At 51.6% G+C, this 19,069-nt stretch overlaps 5 protein-coding genes across 5 annotated transcripts; 2 read left to right on the forward strand and 3 right to left on the reverse strand.

Annotated features, from left to right (window-relative positions):
* Positions 1 to 781: 781 nt before the first annotated feature.
* NEUTE1DRAFT_129817 (uncharacterized protein) lies at positions 782 to 3,741 on the forward strand (the record flags this gene model as incomplete). Its single annotated transcript, XM_009852795.1, has 1 exon — positions 782 to 3,741. One exon carries the CDS (start codon positions 1,068 to 1,070, stop codon positions 3,561 to 3,563), a length of 2,496 nt encoding a protein of 831 aa, XP_009851097.1.
* Positions 3,742 to 6,150: 2,409 nt separating this feature from the next.
* NEUTE1DRAFT_146495 (uncharacterized protein) lies at positions 6,151 to 7,142 on the reverse strand (the record flags this gene model as incomplete). Its single annotated transcript, XM_009852796.1, has 2 exons — positions 6,151 to 6,931; positions 6,999 to 7,142. The coding sequence occupies 2 exons, from the start codon at positions 7,041 to 7,043 to the stop codon at positions 6,512 to 6,514; spliced, it is 465 nt and encodes a 154-aa protein (XP_009851098.1).
* A 1,013-nt stretch (positions 7,143 to 8,155) lies between these two features.
* Positions 8,156 to 8,494, reverse strand: NEUTE1DRAFT_41140 (uncharacterized protein; the record flags this gene model as incomplete). Its single annotated transcript, XM_009851931.1, has 2 exons — positions 8,156 to 8,353; positions 8,429 to 8,494. The coding sequence occupies 2 exons, from the start codon at positions 8,492 to 8,494 to the stop codon at positions 8,156 to 8,158; spliced, it is 264 nt and encodes an 87-aa protein (XP_009850233.1).
* Positions 8,495 to 10,622: 2,128 nt separating this feature from the next.
* On the reverse strand, positions 10,623 to 13,496 carry NEUTE1DRAFT_146496 (uncharacterized protein; the record flags this gene model as incomplete). Its single annotated transcript, XM_009852797.1, has 3 exons — positions 10,623 to 10,950; positions 11,064 to 13,392; positions 13,474 to 13,496. The coding sequence occupies 3 exons, from the start codon at positions 13,494 to 13,496 to the stop codon at positions 10,831 to 10,833; spliced, it is 2,472 nt and encodes an 823-aa protein (XP_009851099.1).
* Positions 13,497 to 14,303: 807 nt separating this feature from the next.
* Positions 14,304 to 15,608, forward strand: NEUTE1DRAFT_129820 (uncharacterized protein; the record flags this gene model as incomplete). The annotated part of the gene is made up of 1 exon (XM_009852798.1): positions 14,304 to 15,608. One exon carries the CDS (start codon positions 14,304 to 14,306, stop codon positions 15,606 to 15,608), a length of 1,305 nt encoding a protein of 434 aa, XP_009851100.1.
* Positions 15,609 to 19,069: the final 3,461 nt, after the last annotated feature.

Below are 19,069 nucleotides of genomic sequence, written 5' to 3' on the forward strand. Positions count from 1 at the left end.
ATCACCGAGTGATGAAGAAAAGAAGTTAATCGAACATTAATTGTAAGAGTTCTGGAGCAAAGTGGAAGGAAAACAGAGAGGAGCACAGCACGGCGAGAAGGGGCCCTCACAAGCGCAGCTTACGCTTATTGTACTGTGCTGAATGTTTACAAGCCCAGTGATCCACTTGGGTGCATTCCGCTCGAAGGCCACCATCACAACAACCACCACAACCACCACCGCCACCACCACCACCACCGCAGAACGCCATCGACGCCCACCACGCCCATTGGCTTGTCTTTTTCTGCTCGCTTGCATTTCTGCGGGTGCAAATGTCACCGTAGCGGTGGGAAAATGGGCCATCCACGGACAATATTCAAGCGTGGCAGGCTCCCAGGTAATTTCTTGGACGTGTTCTGGGCAAATTATTGACTTCGGTCACTTTCTTCTGGATGTGAGAAAGGTGAAACGAGGTTGCTCGTTGACGCCCAAAGGAGGGTAATTTATCCCATTCACCCCTCCCCCTGTCTGCATGTGTTCAAGCATCCTTCTTCTAGCTCATCACCGCAGAAAACACCGCTGCATACCCGCCCAACAACCAGTCCCGAGCTCTTTTTTTATCCCACTTTCTTCAAGCTCGTTTCAGAATTTTACCCCCTCAACCCAATCCTTCGGGTCCCTTGGGTGGTTTCATCTTGGGCTAGACTGGGAATTGTTCAGATGTTAAAACTTGATGGGTCCCTCTTGTTTCATCAAGTCTCCAGTTCTCTTTTATCCCTCTTCAGTTCCATTCCAATATCATGAAGCAACGGGATTGGTGATAGGAAATCAACATCTTATGAATGTGAGGGAACATCTGGTTGAGCCAATCATCACTCTCTATTTCCTTGTCACACCCTTGCTTTCGTGTTGACTTTTCGGTCTTTTTATTATTATTTTTTCACCTTCGAGCTTACGGGCGACGGCGACACTACTATTCCCAACGACAGGCGGGACCTTGACACCACTCGTTACCAGTCGTCTGTCATCATTCAGTCATTCTCCGCCAAGTTTCATTACACCCTGTTGAAACCGAAAACAAGATAACAATGTCTTTACTCCCACTCAAGACCCGCATCTCACCTCCTCTAGGCGCTGGTCCCTCTCTCGCCGAGGGCGGTGATCACCTCCCTGGCAACCTCACCTCGGCTCTTGAGTATGCTTCCAAAAGACTCCAGAGGAAAGGAGCAAAATTCACTCTACTGGTCATCCGCAAGGACTACCAGCTTCCGACCTCTCCACTCGGATCCCCGTCCGCTCAGTCCTTCTCATGCGGCAGCACCCCTTCCTCCTCGACTTCCAACTCGGTGGCCAGTACCCCAGCCAAGCCCACCTTTGCTCACGCATTCAAGCAATTTGTTCGTGGGGACACCGGTCCGATCAAGGAGAGGGTAATCAACATCAACACGGACTACCGCTACGGAGCCACCTCGCCCACATTTTCAGAAGCCTCCCTCACTTCAGCCTCGACAGCATCAACAGTCGATTCCGTCTTCACCAATCACCGCGGCCGGGTAGGACAAGCACGATGGCCACTCAGCCCGGGCGCCGCCCAAGCGCCCTCGGTGCCCTTAACGCCTGCATCCATCACCTCCTCCATGGCCGCCGGTGACAACAACATCAACACCACCTGCCTCCCCAGCGCCGGTCTCCACGCCACCCGCGGCTTCGGCCCCGCCCTCCTGCAAATCCCCTCACCCACATCCTCAGAATTTGGCATTCGCCTCGTCCACGCTATCCCGCTCAGGGAAAAAGAAGACAAGCTCCTCTCCTCCACTCTCGAAAAAGCCGCCAAGAAATTCAACATCTCCCCCTCCTCCCTCCCACCACCCATCCCTGCCTCGACACTTGGCCTGGCGCCCGAGCTTCTCCACCGCTCGCTCGCCCAAAACGAAGTCCTCTTCGGCCCTTCCTCCTCTTCCTCCGGAGCAGCAGGTCTCCGCCTCCTTTCGCTTGACCACTTGTACACCTTCCGTTCGGCGCTGCAGTGCTACACCCGGACGGTGAACCACAAGCCGTCAGTGTCAAGGTCAATTGCGCATCGTAGGCTGGAAGATGCCGTGGATGAGTTGAGAAGGTTGGTGCTGGGGAACGGATGCCAGAAACTCAAGAAGAGTTGTCTCGTGGGCGCGTATGCAAGGTTTATGGACCCGGTCAGTGATCGGAGCCTGGAGGAGGTGGGGAGGATGTATGGAAGAGCGTATGGAAGAAGGGATCATACAGGTGGACGGGACGTGAGAGAGATGGGGTGGGTGGATGATACAGTTGAACGGGTGGAGGGAGTGGTGGAAGGGGTGTTTGAATTAATGGGGGATATTGAGATGCCGCCGCAAATAACAAAGAAGGAGAAACCGTTACCGGTGGCCCCGGTTTCTGAGAGGTGGGTTGGTCCTTACTATTATGGTGGGGACGAAAAGGCGGTTATGGTAGCAGAGGAGGACATTGATCTAGACGAAATCGACATGATGGACGAGATTGATCTGGAGAGCAAGTTGGAGATGGACGACATCGAGGCTTGGTACCGCAATGTCCAGATTGGTGTAGGACAAATCGGTGTGGGAAGAGAAGTGCGGATGGTCAATGTCAACGGAGCTCAACAGCATCGCCAAGTCCAGCCACCACGAGCGGCTGTTCCCATCCCAACCGTCGACATCAACGTTGACGATGACATCGACGACAGAACCCCCACCCGCGAAGTCGAGCGCGTTGTTACCGAGATGCAAGAACTGCACCGCAACACTCCCCGACTCTCTCCAGCACCTCCCGGCCGATCAGCCAGACCAAATATGCTTGCGGGCCTCAAGCTCCAAACCACATTTGACCCCAAGCCGCCAAAACCATCCAAGAAGAAGTCACCGCGACACCTTGCTCCCCCCAGCCCAGCCCGCCAGTCCGACCTCGAACTGACCACTCCCATTCGTGTCCAACGCACGCTCGCCAAGATGGAACTCGAAGTGGTCATCCCTCCCACTAAGCCCAAGCGCGGCGGTTTCATCTACAACAATCTTTCTCCTCTTGAGAGATCGCCCAAATCGATATCGCAAACCTCATCCCCTTCCACCGTCGTCCAAGGCCAACAATCCCCCCTATCCGACTCCGACTCTCCATCAACAGTCATCAACTCCAACCCCACCAATCAATCCCCCTCCTCATCCTCTTCCTCGTCCCCATCAGAAGAAGAAGAACACACCGCCCGCCCACTCGATTCCCCCCGCACCGCCCTGACAGCAACGAGAATCAACATCTGGCTTCCTCACTCATCAGGTAACACACTAGATGAGATCTTGCACAATGGCGGTAGCTCCAGCTCCAGTCACCTTGCGAGCTCAGATGTCGACGAGTCCGACTCTGACAACGAGAGATGGGAAGTGTCGCCGGGTGGTGGGCGGTATAATCGGCTCGGTAACCGACTGGGTCCGATGACACCGAATGGCTATGATGATATTAGCCCGATCACAAGGGGAGAGTGGGGATTCTTAATGGATGTTGGGGGCGCGAAAGGTGTGGGTGGGTTGGCGAGGAGGGCGGGGGTTGAGGCTTGGTGAATTTTCTTGGACCATGTGGGTTTGGAGTTTTAGTTACCTTTTTGAGTGGTTCGATTATGCGATGGGATAGCGAAGAGGGGAGAGGTGTGGTTCACTGGGGATGGATGGCTTATGACTCTTTGGATTCTTACTCTCGTTCTTTGATACCAAATTATGAATATCAACTTTTTGTTTCTAAATCTAAATGACCATAGAGATGGCTTGTTTTGATCATGTTGATTGTGAGCTGAAAGTGTTTTTTGAACTAGGTTGGCTTCAAGTGGTATGACAAAGGTATACCAGATTATGGAATAACCTGTAAGTGATGCTGTTTCAATGCTTCAGAATCCCTTCAGTTTGTAACCATTACGACATCCCCAACCAACTCCCCTTGCTCTCAACGTCCATAGCTTCCTCACTACGGTAGCCTTTCTTCAAGAGAATAAAAAAAAAAAAAAAAAAAAAACATACTATCACGAAATTTGATTCGACCGACAAAAGACCATCATGTCTACCATTTGGCAAGCACCTAGTCCGTTCCTCCTCTTTACACTTTACTTGCTCCCTTGCCCGGTAATGTAACCCGACGGTAACTTATGACTAGACACCAATGCCAGGCCCAGCCGCACAGTTTCATGTATGACTAACCTCGTTCACCCCATCTCCCCAAACCTCCGGATGGAATAAACGGTTAAAAAAACAATTCCACGAAGCGCGCACGTTCCAATGACAGGCAAAAGTCACAAGTCAAACATAGGTAGACAACCCGCTTGGTTCCCGACGACGGCACTTTTCTCGACATCTTTGACATCCTCAGCGACAAAGACACAGCCGTGCGGGGAGTGATGATGATGAAAGCATAGTACTAGAATGGATTATGACGGGAGGCTTGGAAAACCTCAGACTTGTTTTTGCAGGTCGTCATCTCTGGAAGGGAGAGTGAATTCCGAACTAAGGTTCTCTCCCAACACCCACGACAACCAACTCCTGTGAAGCAAGCAAGCAAGCAAGCAGTTCTGCAATGTCAACAATGCCCAGCAAAGCAAAATTAAAAAAAAAAAAAAAAAAAAAAAAATACAACGCCGGTATCATCTGTATCATCTCAGGTGACGAAGGTCAAGTGGCCCTTGACTCGTAGAATTGCATCAAGAATCCGATGGTGTCATCTCGCAAGTCCAGAGATTCGCAACTCACAATTCTGTCTTTCAACATTCTTCTCTCTTGGAGATTATTTGTTTTTGTTCAGTTCTGCTTTGTCTCTTCCTCTGGGCCCATGGAAAGCCACAAACATGGCTTGGTGATAGCAATTTCCTTTACCTCCCACCTTTGTACTTTCGAGTAAGTTTGAATTCTTACCAAGCTGTCTTTCTTGTAGTTGTACAGTATTCTTGCTGCCCAATAGCTTCACGACGGACTCAGAGCTCAGACAGACACTCCTCAATCTCATTGTGATCATGTCCACGATACTGAATCTCAAACCATGAGACCAGCTCTCGCAACCGCAGCCACAGCCCCTTATTACACAGCCTGCCTTGCAGCATTAAGGAAATGTGTGTACGCACTTCGCACGCTTCCGTTATGCAGATGTATATGCGCTGGTCTTGACACTTTTGTCGGGTGTGAAAGTCTGCAGACAGATAGGCATGTGCTTTCTGCATGAAAAAAAGAAAAGGTCGGGTTTTAGACTTCCGCCCGTTGGAACACCCTCTGGACACTCGCTCATTTGTCATTAGAATGTATGCAAAACTGCATCAAAAAGGAGAGGAATCAGCTCCCGAAAGCATCTTGTACTACATGAGGGTGTTCTTTGAAAATATTCTGTTCTGAGGTTGGCACTGGGGGAATCTGTTCATCCTTTCCCTCCTATCGACACCAATCCAAGGACCACACATTCGCAGGTTTGGTGGTCAGGCGAGCCTGGGTTTCGGCACGCCAAACAACATTACAACCGCGAGCCCGCCAACACCCGACCTGATACTATGCATGCTCAGAGAATCCGAACTTCACGAGCCAACCGAAAAAGGAAGAAGAAGGATGAAACAACGGTCACGAGTGCTCATGTAAAATCAATCCAAGCGAACAACATAGATACTCAGGGCTGTTGTCGGCGTGGCTTCATGTTAGCGCCGCGTCCGAAGGTAACAAATGCAGTCGGTGTGCAGTTGCGAGAGGATGCGAAGGGCATCCTACATCGCCGATGGGCTGCATCGGACAGGTCCCGTCCACCAACCGCTGGGTAGAGTAGCACATGCAACAGACGCAGTAACGCGACCAAGTCTACCTCCACCAAAGATAGCGGGAGAGGTACATCTCGATAGTTAATGTCTCAGCGGATCTTTTGACTCTTGCATGATGTTAATCTGGTGCTATCATGCAAGCAAGGGCTGTGTTTGGCTTTAGCTCCGCCAGGTGTTTATGACACTGTTGGTTCTATCGGTAAGCGACCCAGCCAGCGCTTCATCCGACCTTTGGATACGAGTGGCTTGGGCAACCGATGGTAGCCTCATGAGCACTCACCGTTGGCCGTGTTTTTAGGTCAAATGTGTAGTCGTCTGTTCGTATGAGGGGAAGAGAAAATCACACAAGGTCATGGGAAACTGTGAGGTTGGTGTGAAGATTGTATTAAGCCCGGTCAGATTAACTCCTTTACTTTCTCCAAGCCAACAAATGGAAAATCCCATCCATAATCCTATTATCGTCATCTCGACATCAAACCGTAGCAAAGCGTCGAAACACCCATTCTGGGCAGGGAATCTTTTGAAACAAAGAGCATGTGTAAGAGAGTCCCTTGCAGAGGGCACTTTTCAAATTTGTCGTGTGTACTTGTTGTACAAGTAACCTCGGAACTCGTGAATGTCGAAACATAATCGTGCATCAATGGTAGACTTTGGTATTCGTAAGAACATGGCCAAGTTCCGTGGATGATGTTTTAAACCAACTCCACACTCATTCCTGAGTCAGGAGTGAACTTAGAGCTGGGCAAGGACGGCAGCACCACCGAAGAGCGCACCCATGGCGACGGCACCAGTCTTCATGGGGGCAGCAGGGTTGCTGGTAACAGAGCTAGCAGCAGAGGCGGCCTCGCTGGTAATGGAGTTGACAGCAGAGCTGGCATCGCTGGCGAGCGAGGCAAGGGCAGACGTGATGGAAGCCCTGTCAGAACCAGTGGCGGTGGCGAGCTGAGAGTTGAGAGACGCAATAGAGTCGCCAGCCTCGCTGGTTACGGAAGCAACAGCAGAGTCGGCGCTAGTCGAGATGCTGTTGACCTTGGAGCTGACCGAGGAGGAAATGGAGGCAGCGGCAGAGCTCTGCGAAGCGAGAGCAGAGGTGATGCTGCTAGACAGGGAGGCGACAGCAGAGGAAGCCGATTGGGGAATGGAGTTCTGGGCCTGTTTTTTTTTCGGTGGTTAGCAGCTGTGGATGGCATCACAGGTATGTAGATCGAGAGGAACGTACAAGAGCCAGAGGGGCGAGGGCAACGAGGACAGCGGAGAACTTCATTTTGATGGTTGTTTGTTTAGTCTTTGTGATTTTTGTTGTTCGATGGTATTAGGCCAGTGATGCTCTTGGGGATTGCGGCGCAAGAAAATGTGAAATGGGTATCTTGAGTTGTTGGATCGTAAGAGAGAAGCGGAAAGAGAAGAAGGGACAAATACTTATATCAGAGAGGCGCAGGCCAAGCATGGATGAGGGGCAAGGGCGAGTGCGAGGCAGGCTCAGCAGAGCAGTGGCAGATGTAGAAGCAGGCAGGGCAGGGCAGGGCAGGGCAGAGCAAGGCAAACAAACTGAACCCGACCTGACCTGTGAACAAGGACCTGGATCCTGGGAGCCGGCCCGTCACACCTCCCCCACCACCTACCTCTCTCAGCTCCTTCTCTTTTTGTTCCAAGCGGGCAACGACTGGAGTGAACGAGTGAATCCGCCGTCCATAGGTAAGTAGGTACGTACCAACACTTCCCACCCACTCTCACTGCAGGTACGCACTGTGTGCACTTGCACCCAACCACGCGGCGAAACACGTTGACAAAGACCTGGTGTGGCTGGGATCCGGATTACTTACAACTGAGTGTATTCCTGCCGACGATCTCATGAGGAGGAGGTACAAATTTGCTTAACGTCAGACTACTTCGGCCTTGTGGTTATTCAGATAGTAGCCACAGTTCTTTTATATCGATCGAATGCCATTGTCGATGGCGTTCACGGCCCTGGCTGCCTGGATGACTGACTGAATCCATCCTCTCACTTGCACATTCCCTTTTTTTACCCACCAGGATGTGTCCTGCCACCCGCCTTGAAAGGATGACGAGCGAATCGGCTGTGTTGTACAAGGCGAATCCAAACCTGCATAGTGCGTGGTGATCCATCTATGGCTGATAGGTGGCTCCCCAAAGCTGAGGTGCAAGTCACTAGTAATAACAGAAATCATGATGGCTGCCTCGTCGTCGTCGTCGCCCCGTTGCTGGGTCGATAGGTATTGCCGGGGCTGGCTGTGTCTGGTGGAGCCTGGGGTTTCCCCGTCAAATAATTTCCGGGCAAACGCTTTCAGGTCGCTGTCAATCTCATCCAAAGACTGCTGCTGCTGATTCTTGACGGAAACCACATTTGACGTGCCCTTACTTCCTCACTGCCCTTTGCAGATTGCAGTCAATGCTCGACCCCAATGTCGATATACTTTCCCATTCCAGAGCACTAGAAATGAATCCTTCATGGTCGGCAAGGAATGGGCCAGACTTGGGCCGCAATGTCAGCCATCTCGATGGAATCCCTTGAACGACAGCTCGGAGCTTGGCCTTGCTGGGCGATGAGCTTTCCTGGAACGTCGTCATAGTTGCGCCAAAATACCAGGAATTGTGGAGTGTTGCAATAGACCAGCCAACCATTCACACTCCATCGTTACCACCCTCACACCCACACTGGCCGCGCTCCCTTGTCGAGCCGCGTCTGCCCTCCATCCCGATCGAATGTGGGGAAAGGCGGCTCCAGCCATCCACTCAAAAGCCGGGAAATCTGGTCCACGGGTTCCACGGCATGAAGGTCTGGGGTGTGGCTGTACGTAGGTGGTGAAGGCACTCTTGTTGACTGTTTTTGGGAGGTTTCTTCATTGTCTCCGAGGTCTACTCTTGGCACAGAATCTCAACCATTGCCTGCTCGTGTTCAATCTGTTCCCCTTTATTGCTTGCCTGGAGAGAGTAGTTACGGTAACGTAAGCGTTGGGTTGCACAACATGGCCGTCGTTTCTTTTCTCTTCTGCGGCATCGAACTCTCATACTAGCCTCCTACTATCTATCTCTCATCATCACACGGCTGTTGTTCTTCAGATTCCCATGGGATCTTTTATCAAACTTGTAAACTCCACCGCTCATTCTTTCAACCTTCAGATGGATTCAGAAAACGAAAAAGCAGGAAATCGCCAAAAAAAAAAAAAAAAAAAGCAATTAAACTCGGAAAGCATGTGTTTCAACCCCTTGCAGTTCAGCATGAACCCGCTGGTAGACCCTTGGACTTCCTGGTTCCTGAACCTAGTCAATGCCCAGGCCCATCTGATGTGTTCGAACCTTGAACGATGAACGGTTGTTGGGACCTCGGCCGTCGTTTTTCGCCACTCGTACACACTGATTGATTGATTGATTGATTTCACCTCGCTTCGGATTTGGTACCGTTCGTCACGCTGCTCGGAAGAGCGGCTCCAAGGAAAATGGGTGATCACGGCCTGTGTCAGCTTTTCCTTTCCTTTGTGATGGGCGTCCAAACTAGACTAGGGAGCTTCTCCAACTTTTGATCTTCAACGTCTTTCTTCAAAATGGCTCCCGCTCCCGCAATGTGCGCTAGGCGCAAACTCGACAAGTACACTACGCTAGTATCGCTAGTGTAATGGACCAACCGGGATTGGCAATTCTCGCGAATTCTATCCATTCGATGACATCACTTCTTACTGTGTCACCTTTGTTTGCTTGGCTGATGCAGCCCAGGAAAACAGACGAGCCGAAAGAGGATGAGGCAAAGCGTGTGCTTCAACCCGAGCGAGCGAGCGAGCTTCTGGCGTCGAATTGTGTCACTCGTTTTTGTTCATGCTTGTCTCCTCGTCCGTCCGTTCGACGGGAACGAACCAGGTGGCAGCTGTCAGCTGCCCGTCATCTGCAAACCACATGGTGAAGGTATTATGACGGAGAGACCGTTCGACGATACTCACGACACCGACCGTCACACCTATGGAATGATATCAATATGAACGCCCAGTACAAACAGTGGACTCGGATGTGTTGATGAGCAGTTCGTCAAATATCACCGCCGTCCCTGTTCTACATATGTTGTATATATATCCGTGACAGTCTCACGAACGAGCTTCCAAGAGAACCATCACAGGTGCCACTCTCATGTCAGGCAAGGCAGGCAGGCAAAATGATTATAGGTAAATCCAAATGATCGGACGTACACAGGCCTGTCAGTAACAAACCTTGTCCAATGTGACACCAAAAGTTGTTAGCACGTCACATGTCCGAACGGCATGAGAGCAATCATTACACGGTGAACCGGTGTCGCAAGAGGCCACGCAAGCTTAAGCTTTCACAGCGAGGGGGTCTCATTTGTTACTTGCCGCCGACAAACGGCGCAGGAAATACCACGCGTGTGGCTGAACTAAAGGCCGTGTGTGCTCTACCAAGCCCCCAATCCATCCAACAGTCAGCAGGTGCACTGAAACGCGTCATGTCATTTGAAAAGTGTAATAAGATCAAAGGCGAACCGTTGTTTTTGAAAACGCGTAACAAGTGAGTGGCACATGTGGTTCGTCAGACAGTGGCTGTTCATTCTGTCTGTGGGGAGTCTTCGATCCTTGGTTCATCAGGGTGCCCTGTGCTTTGAAGAAACCGATAAACGGTCGATCACAAAATGGCAATTGGATAACACCACTGCACCTGAAGCACGAAAATGCGGACCTTTGTTGATGATCAGTTGTCTTGTGCCTTTTGCCTTCGCTTTGATTGATGCAGAACAAAACTTAATCAAAAACTCGTGGCTACTCGCTCGTGGCTTTGCATGCAGGAGAAGCATCATGTATGTACAGCTGGTAGATCTCAGCAGCCCAGGAAGGCTTAGCAAAATGTGTTTGACAGAAGAGCCAAGATAGCAACAACCTTGACTTGGCCAGTAGAGGTAGGCAATGAAGTTACACTTCTAGGCCCTCAATCCGGCAAGCTAACCCGCACCGTAGCGGCACAGTTGAGCCGCAAACCCTCAAGAGGCCTCCCTCCTCTCGAGCCCCCCCAGAGGTACCCAGGATAGCGCTCGGTTACACCTCCCGATAAGGCGAGATCCCCTTCTTGAGCTCGTTCACGATTTCCGCTGCACATTCCGCACTGCTAGTCTGGAAGTCATACCGTTTGCTTTCCGTAGCTTTGTACACCACAAGCTGTTTAGTTTAGAAACACGAACCGTTAGCGATGTACAACCCGGGAAACCTCTCATCAACCAGACATAGAAAGAAAGGTGCATGCAAACGTGGGGTAAAATAGACAAACGTACCTTAAAGTTATTAGGATGCTTTCTCGAGACCTTGCACCCCACCACATTACTGAAATGCACCGTCGTCGCCTTCCCATCCACAATCTCCCCTGGGTTCTTCCCGCCCGCCGAGGGCATAATGTGGATGTACTCGCCGTCAATGACAAAGATCTTTTCGGACAGCAGCCGCATCGGCTGCTTCCGCCAGACCGTGTATTTCTTGACTGCCGTCGCGCCGATGCCCAGCTCGTCCTGCTTGAGAATCTCCTTGGCGAGCGGGTGCACGCCCATGATGCCCCTGCTCTTTTTGGATTTTGTTGTCCAGGTGGATGAGTTATCTGCAAATAAGGGTGGGCGAGGAGAAGAGCTGCTGGGGGAGCCGGTCATGGTCAGGGGACCGTCGGTGGCGAAGCGTCGTCGGTGCAGGTCGAGTTCCGTTACGTTGTTTAGCGAGCCGACGGTGCGGTCGAGGGGGACGACGATGCCGGATTGTGGCAACTTGAGCACGTGGTTGGCTTTGTCTAGTTGGCGCTTGCGACAGGCCGTGTCGAGCACGTCGGCGAGCCAGGTTTCCGTGGTCACGTCTAGCGTAATCATTTGCCCGGCCGGCACGTCGGAGGAGTGTATGTGGATGCGCAGAAGACGCTTCTCGCCGCGCGAGGTGCTCTGCGTCGGCTGGGTGGGTTGCGGCATGTCGGCGTACATGGTTACGCCGGGGCGGTAGGTGGTGTTGAGCAGCGGGTTACCTCGGGGCTCGGCGGCAGGGAGGAGGGAGTTGTCTGGTCGGGGAGTGCCGCGCGGTGTTAGATCCTTGTCTTCTTCCTCCTCCTCCTCGAGGCTCCCGCCGGCTTGTTCCTGCTCGAATTGCGGCGTGAGTTTTTGGTTCTCTTCGAATTCGTCTTCGGATGCCTTGGAGAGGGCGAAGATGTCGTAGACTTTGGAGTTGGAGCGTGACCGTCCGGCTTTGTTGTTAGCTGTAGTGAAGGAGATGAGCTGCTTCTTCCGCTCCAAGGGCGGGAAGTCGTCGTCCACTTCGCCGTCTTCTTCCACCATGCGGAGTGTCCACCAATTGACGTTGAGCTTGTCGCTAGGGAGTGAAGGTTCTAGCTTCTCTTCGTTATAGCGCCATAAACTGAGGCCGATCAGATCCGCAACCGTCACGGGCCTATCCATGCTTTCGCCCTCGTGGACGGTTCGGCGAATGAGTACCTCGAAAGGCTTGGAGGGAGTCTTAGAGAAAGGGGCGTAAATCCTAAGCATGATCGGGTTCGGGTCACCCTGTCCTGAAAGAGATGCGAAGCGGTCGAATGGAAGCGCCGGTTTTGTCTTCTTGGCCTTCAGCGCCGCGGAGAGCAAGCTCTTGGGTTGAACCACGCTGATCGGTCGGATCGTGCTCAGGGGCCGTGGAGGTGGAAGCTTTCCTACCAGCAGCGATGATGGAGGTGGCATGACTGACTTGCGTATCATGGTTGACCTCCTCGTGTACTCTCGTGGAGGTGTACCAACCACTTGATGCTGAGGCGATGCGTTCATGGGGTTCTTGATGGCATCGAGGATGGATGCTGAGTCAATACTTTCGACAAAGGCTTCGGATATGTCCGAAGCGTCCGAGTCATCGTCGTCCTCTTCGTCCTCGAGCAAATCGCTGGCTTCCCGCTTGATGCCCATGGAAGGATCTGTGTTCAGCTTGGCCGATAGCTTAGCTGCGCGGGCTGCCGCAGCTTGGGCAGCCTCTCTCGCCCGGTGGAACCCAGAAGCATCAAACTCGTGGTCTGATGATACCTCGCTACTTGTTACAGTATCGCTCCTTGCTCTCTCCTTTACCGTCTCCAGGGCGGACTGAGAGCCTCTTCTGACTGCCGGTTTTGGTGGTGACATGGTTGTTGCCTGGCGCAGGTTGGACGATTGAATCGGCGAAGAGCCAGATCGAGTGCGCAAGGGCATCTTTGCAAACTTGATTTGGGGAGCAGCTCGGTGGTCGGGCTCCTCGTCGCTCTCGTCGCTTAGGTCACTGCTGTCGTCTTCATCCTCCATTTGTTCTCTCCTCCTACGGCGCTTTGCTGCTACACTGGGACCCAGAGCAATGCCCCCGCCCGGAAATACGTTCTCCTCCTCTCCTTCATCTTCAAGCGGCAACGCAGCTACTCGTGGGGCCTGAAAGTATTCGGATGCGATCGCGGTGGGTATAGGAGGAGAGTGGGTTCGTTTGATGAGGGCGGGATTCGGGCGCCAACCGGTGGACTTGAAGGGCGCAGAGTTGAGGAAGCCTTCATTCAGTGTAAATAACCGTTCTCCTACGCCGTCGGCAACCTCATTCAGATAGCCCGTACGGAGCTGGTAGGAAACCAGACTGCAGAAAGCGGATCAGCACGATTGGACGAACATGGCGAGGCCTTTCCACACCGGTCATGGGACAACCCAGCACACATACTCTTCCACCTGTATCACGGACATGGCTGATGTCGGGACATGTAAAAGGATCACCGAGGCCAAGAAGAGATGGGAGTAATCGAGGGTCCAATCGCAGTCACCGGCAAGCAGGCTATATCAAGAGGCGCCGTAACGGTGTCGCAACCGGGCTCCGTCCACCATTCACCTGCAATGCGATGGCAGGGTGGTGTCTTTCGAGCTCTTGGGGACCAGTTGTTATAGCAGATGTGGGTGTGGAAATTGATTGGCGACGACGTTTGGTTTCGCAAAGGTAGCGGCCGTGAGTCTAACTCGTAAAGTAGAGGCTGTTGTGTGGGGGAAGTCGTTGTCGCTGCGCTTGTTTCGAGGTAAGGGATTCGTGCGACTCTCGTGGTCCTGGTTGCTTTCCGTGTGTCTTAAGCCTTGTGTCGTGTGACAAATTTGTATGCGGTGTTCGGTTGGAGAATGATGATGTGTCGCAAGGTGAAGTGTTCTAGCGAGGGTGATGATGTTCTAGGTAGTGTAGGGAGTCCCTGGGGCCACTGCATTCGGGGAGGGGATCAGCACCCGCCCGGGCGTTTCACAAGGGAAGGGAAGCGCTCCCTTATCTTATCAGCTGTCGTGGCACAGGGGCAATTGCCGTTGGTGCAAATTGTTGGTGGGGTTCCCTTTCCTTACAATGCTGGGGAACGGGCCGGACCCAGACTTATGACGCCCCCTGGACGTTGCTGCCAAGACCGCCCCAGTGGACAACTGAACGCCATGAAAGTTGACGTCGCGTCGTATTTTCGTCTCCCAACACCATCAACTGTCAGATTCCCAGCAATTGAAACCACACCGAAATTGATCAAGATGGGCTTGGTAGACTATGGTTCCGACTCGGACTCGGATTCCGAACCCGTTCAGCAGCCAGTAGCGCCCACACCTGCACCCGCCGTGGCACCCTCGACGACGAAGAAACCGTTCCAAAAGCTCATCGACCGCTCCGGCTCTGGCTCAGGCAAAATCATTGTCAACCTAGGCAGCGCAGGCACAGATTCCGAGTCAAAACCGACAGAAGATGAACCACCAGCAAAGCGGGCCAAGACAGTTGGAGGAGGATCCAGTCGGTTCAGCAGTTTCGGGTCTTTTTTACCAGCACCCAAGAAGACGGCGCCCATCGCCAACACTGCTTCTAGATCAGTGCCAGCGGGCGACAACAGCAACAAGCCCAAGCCGATCGTAAACCTTAGAACTGGCGCAGAACCTGCTTTTTCCAGGACTGGCAATGGGAATGAGGGCGATGGCTTTGGAGAATCAGAACCGACGTCAGGGTCCGGGTTTTCCTCTGGACTCAACCTTCCTGCACCAAAGAAGACTCCGGCAGGGCCATCAATACCAGAAGGACAGAAACCCGAGGAAGAAGTCAAATTGGTTGGAAAGCCACTCACGTTCAAGCCACTTTCCGTAGCAAGGAAGCCTCAGAAGAAGAAGGCTGCTGTGACACCCAAAACACCAGCTACCCAGAGTGTCGGGGACAAGGCGGCAACAACAACGGCGCCAGCCCCATCGGCACAAGTCACAGTGGTAGCAGCGCAACCAGCAGCTCCGAAAAGGAAGCAGGTCTCGCTTTTCTCCATGGAGGAGGAGGAAGCCACCCCAATAACAACAACCACAGCAACAACATCAGCCACTGGTGCCTACGAGCCCCTTTTCACGGCCCCAGATCCTTCGACCAACTACGAATATCATGACAACGACGTAACAGGCGACTACGATTCTTACACCGCTCCTACCACCTCCACCTATAACTCTGCACCTAGTAATGCGAGCCACCAGCAGTCCCTCAGCTCCATAGCTGATGATCTTGCTTTGAACAAGACAGCACGCAGAGAGCTTTTTGGGCGACAGCGTGGAGGCAAGAATAGAGACGCTTTTGAGATTCCAGAAGGCGCCAAGATCGTAAACTTCAACATGGAGCAGGAGTATGAGCATAACAACGCGCTGAGGGCCTCTGGCGAGCAAGTTTACAACCCAGTGCGGTCGATTGCGCCGGGCAAGCACAGTCTCAGACAGATGGTCAATATGGCGCAGAGTAACCAGTCAGCGTTGGAGGATAGTTGGGCTCAGGGAAGGAACAATCGCAAAGACGCTGCGGGGAAGTATGGGTGGAAATGAGGCTGGTTTTCTCTGTTTCGAATATAACTTCCGGGATTTCCTTTTGGGTATTTGCGTCATTATGAAGGTCAGCAGTTTGATACCCGGGGGAATAGCAACAATTTACTGTGTTAGACTGCCTTAGCGGCTGGCTAGCTAGCATCGCAGTCGACTGGCACTCAGCCACCATCGCCGTTGTAACTATACCACAACACTCGCCGACAACCTATGTTCTAGACGTACCGGAAAACCAGAGATACAGATGTCCGATACATCGACCTACAATTAAGAGCCGCCTCGTTGTCGTGATGACAGTGATCATTGCATTGGAGGTGATAGTTTTCCCGTCGCCATAAAGTTGAAGCTGCCGTCAAAAACCTGATCAGTGGAATTGGCTGTCAAATATCCATTTTTTCCACGGTGACTAGTTCGAATACCCAAGAAAAGTGATGGGTAAATAAAACCGAACACGTCACAGTTCGATATTGCACCCTTTTGGCGTGCTCTCTCATGCGTCCGTGTGTCTCTTCCACGGTTTTTGACCGCAGTCGAACCACTTCCTGGATCAAATAATTCCGAGCAGGCCCTAGTGACGTGCTTCCAACGCCTTTCCTAGCTAAATCGAGCAGTTTTGGGCTGTCCATGTTCGGTTAGTTTTTACGACTAGTCATCGGTGCGCTCTTGGTCAGTTGAAAAACGTGTGCGATGGTGAGCTGAGGAAGTGGATGTGCCTCTCAGAAATATGGCAGAAAATCATCGTTTTGATGTTCTGAACATCTGTGTTTCTAGAGCTAGGAAGTAATTGTTGTTGGAGATTGCAATCATACGCAACAGCTTCGCGTCACGGGCTTTAATAGTGTCATCTATCGTGCATGTATCCTTTTTCTTTCTTGAACTTACATTCAGTCCCTACGTCTAATTTTCACAGTACAGTTATCCCCCAGTCTGAACTATCTGGTCCGAGGAGAACGCTTCGATCCTAGTACATGTCATTCGGTAAGAAAGAAAGAAGTGCAATATTTGTCCAACTCTTGACCGAGTCACTGTTGTACAGCTACTCTGGAGAAACGTATGAACCAACCATCTCATGGACCTTAATCCTACCTGTCACATTCTGTCACGGTAAACCAAAATATCTTCTTCCAAATAAACGGATTACTTGCATGAAACGGCTTCCAGCAGCTGATTCCGTTCTGGTAGTCAAGTATATCCCATGCTGTCAGCTATTGTCAGCGGCGTCTGCGTGTGATACCCTCAGCTATCACGCTGACGACAGCTGAACCTTAAGAGGGATGTTCTATAGGAATAGCGCAGCAGCTCGTAATCATGGCCTGGATGTTGTGTAATGTTCTGAGACGCTGACGCTGACCAAGGGTAAGCAATGTATGAATTATGTTTTGTGTTTTCCTCTCTCGTTTTTACCTCAGTCCGCCATTTGCTTTCTGCCAGTTAGTCAGAACAAGTGTCCCTTGAACATAATCGTGAGAGCCGGAAATCGGTCACGCTGTAAATAACTCCCGGTCATCTACAAAGAAACATGTGGTCGAACGAGCAGTAACAGCCCATAATCATCTACGAAAGACGAGGATACCTCTAAGCATCAATCGTCATCTAGGGCAAGCGAATCGATACGTTTCCAGCCTCAAAGTCAACACTATGGGATATCCTTCACAGCCCTGGCAGTCTACTGCTACTGACATACTCCATCATGCCTTCTAGTCCATCTCAACTAGGTTGCTAGCTCCTCCACCGTCCCATCTGCGAGCTGTATCGCTCCTTCTCCAACAAAATCAACACGGTCTATAAACCGGGCACTGTCGCAGACCTCCTTCCAACAAGCAGCCGGATTGAAGCACGCCGGCAACATAGCGCAGCGGTTAACCGTGAACTATCCCAAACCTCAAGATGTCATAGAATTACTGTAAAAAGTGACCGAACCGCGAATCAAACACTACAACACATCCAAAGGCCATGGAAAAGGCGTCTTATAGATATAAAAAGGTTTTTAAAGTGACTACAATAGCAGCAACAATAACACATGCGTACTAAGGTGGTTGAGGTTTGCCATGCCTTCTTATTTTTGCATTACCGAACAATAGTTTCAGCAGCACTTGCGGACCTCACACGAGACACTGCAAATAACTAGTTCTAGTCATCGCCACTGTAAGCAACCCCAAACTCCCGCCGGAGCTCGTCCGGGTTCAACCACATTACTCAACTCTCCGCCGGCAACAGATCTGTCATCTCTATCTCCAGTCTCTTCTATACCGTGTCAAAAGCTTGTGTCCTCGTCATACGATCACTCAGCCATTGCCACCGCCGTCACCCCTTTACCACCACCCATTCAACATAAACTACATCCATATCCCTGCCAGCCAGTCAGCCTATGATACCTAGCACACTCACCAAAACCGAAGATACGTGACAGTGAACTCCGTCCTGGGCAGGAGGAGGAGGAGACGTATCGAAGTGAGGCTGAGTCTCCTCACCGCTTACATACCTACCTCCATCTCTAAGCTGTCTTGATTGGGATCTTTCATCTCTTCATCCCTTCTTCGAGGGTCCATTCTACCCCATGCTTGATCTTTTGCCCAGCCAGCCAACAAGGAACACTATGTAACACAAAACAGATCGGTGTAGAGTACAATACATAAAACCCTTGATCCCTCATCGTCCTTGCCTATAACGGTGTAAATTATAGGTTCCAGATAAGCGAGAAAATAAACTCAACCGCCGCAAAAAAAACGAAACGAAACAAAACGGCACCAAACGAAACAAAACCCGAACAGAAACATGACATGCATGTATGTATGTAAAAAGGCCTGCCAACAAGCGGAGCGGGGAGCCGGATGAACGGACGAGGAACCGAGGCGGAGCGTTATGGGAGACGACACCACCATCCCGGTTGGCTGGTTAGCTCGTTACATAGTTGGTTCGTTGGTCGGACGGTTATGGTAAGGTTGTGAATCTTGCGGTAGATGGATGGACTCACACGAGAGCATGACCCGTAGTCCCACAGCCCACATAGCCCTAACGTATTCGTATTTGCGCAAGCTGTTCGATGATACCTAAACCTAGCAGATCCCTTTCACTCCTCAGCCATATTGTTTGTTGATGGACGAACATGGTGACATGCCGTGACAGACTGCAAGAAGATCATTCGACTGTACCATAGTAGCTCGGAGAAAGTTGCATGTTTTCCGGGCTTTCCTGGCTCACAGCAGCATGGGTCAAGCCTGGGTAGAATTCCCGGAGCGAAAGCCACAGAAACTCCTTGTTCGTACCTATCCAACGGGTAGCCAACTCCCTCCCTCCCCTTTCAAGACAAGACAGGTAGGCATCAGCTGACGACATTCCGTTCGTAAAGGAATCATATGTACTGTGTGTACCGTAGGTGAGCATATGTCTGGCGTAGTGTACATATTTGGCCATCCACCATCCATCATCAGTCGGTCTATCAGTCCAGCCTGTCCATCAGGGTT

Source organism: Neurospora tetrasperma (assembly GCF_000213175.1).
Source record: "Neurospora tetrasperma FGSC 2508 unplaced genomic scaffold NEUTE1scaffold_3, whole genome shotgun sequence".
In the NCBI taxonomy this organism is placed as follows: Eukaryota; Fungi; Ascomycota; class Sordariomycetes; order Sordariales; family Sordariaceae; genus Neurospora; species Neurospora tetrasperma.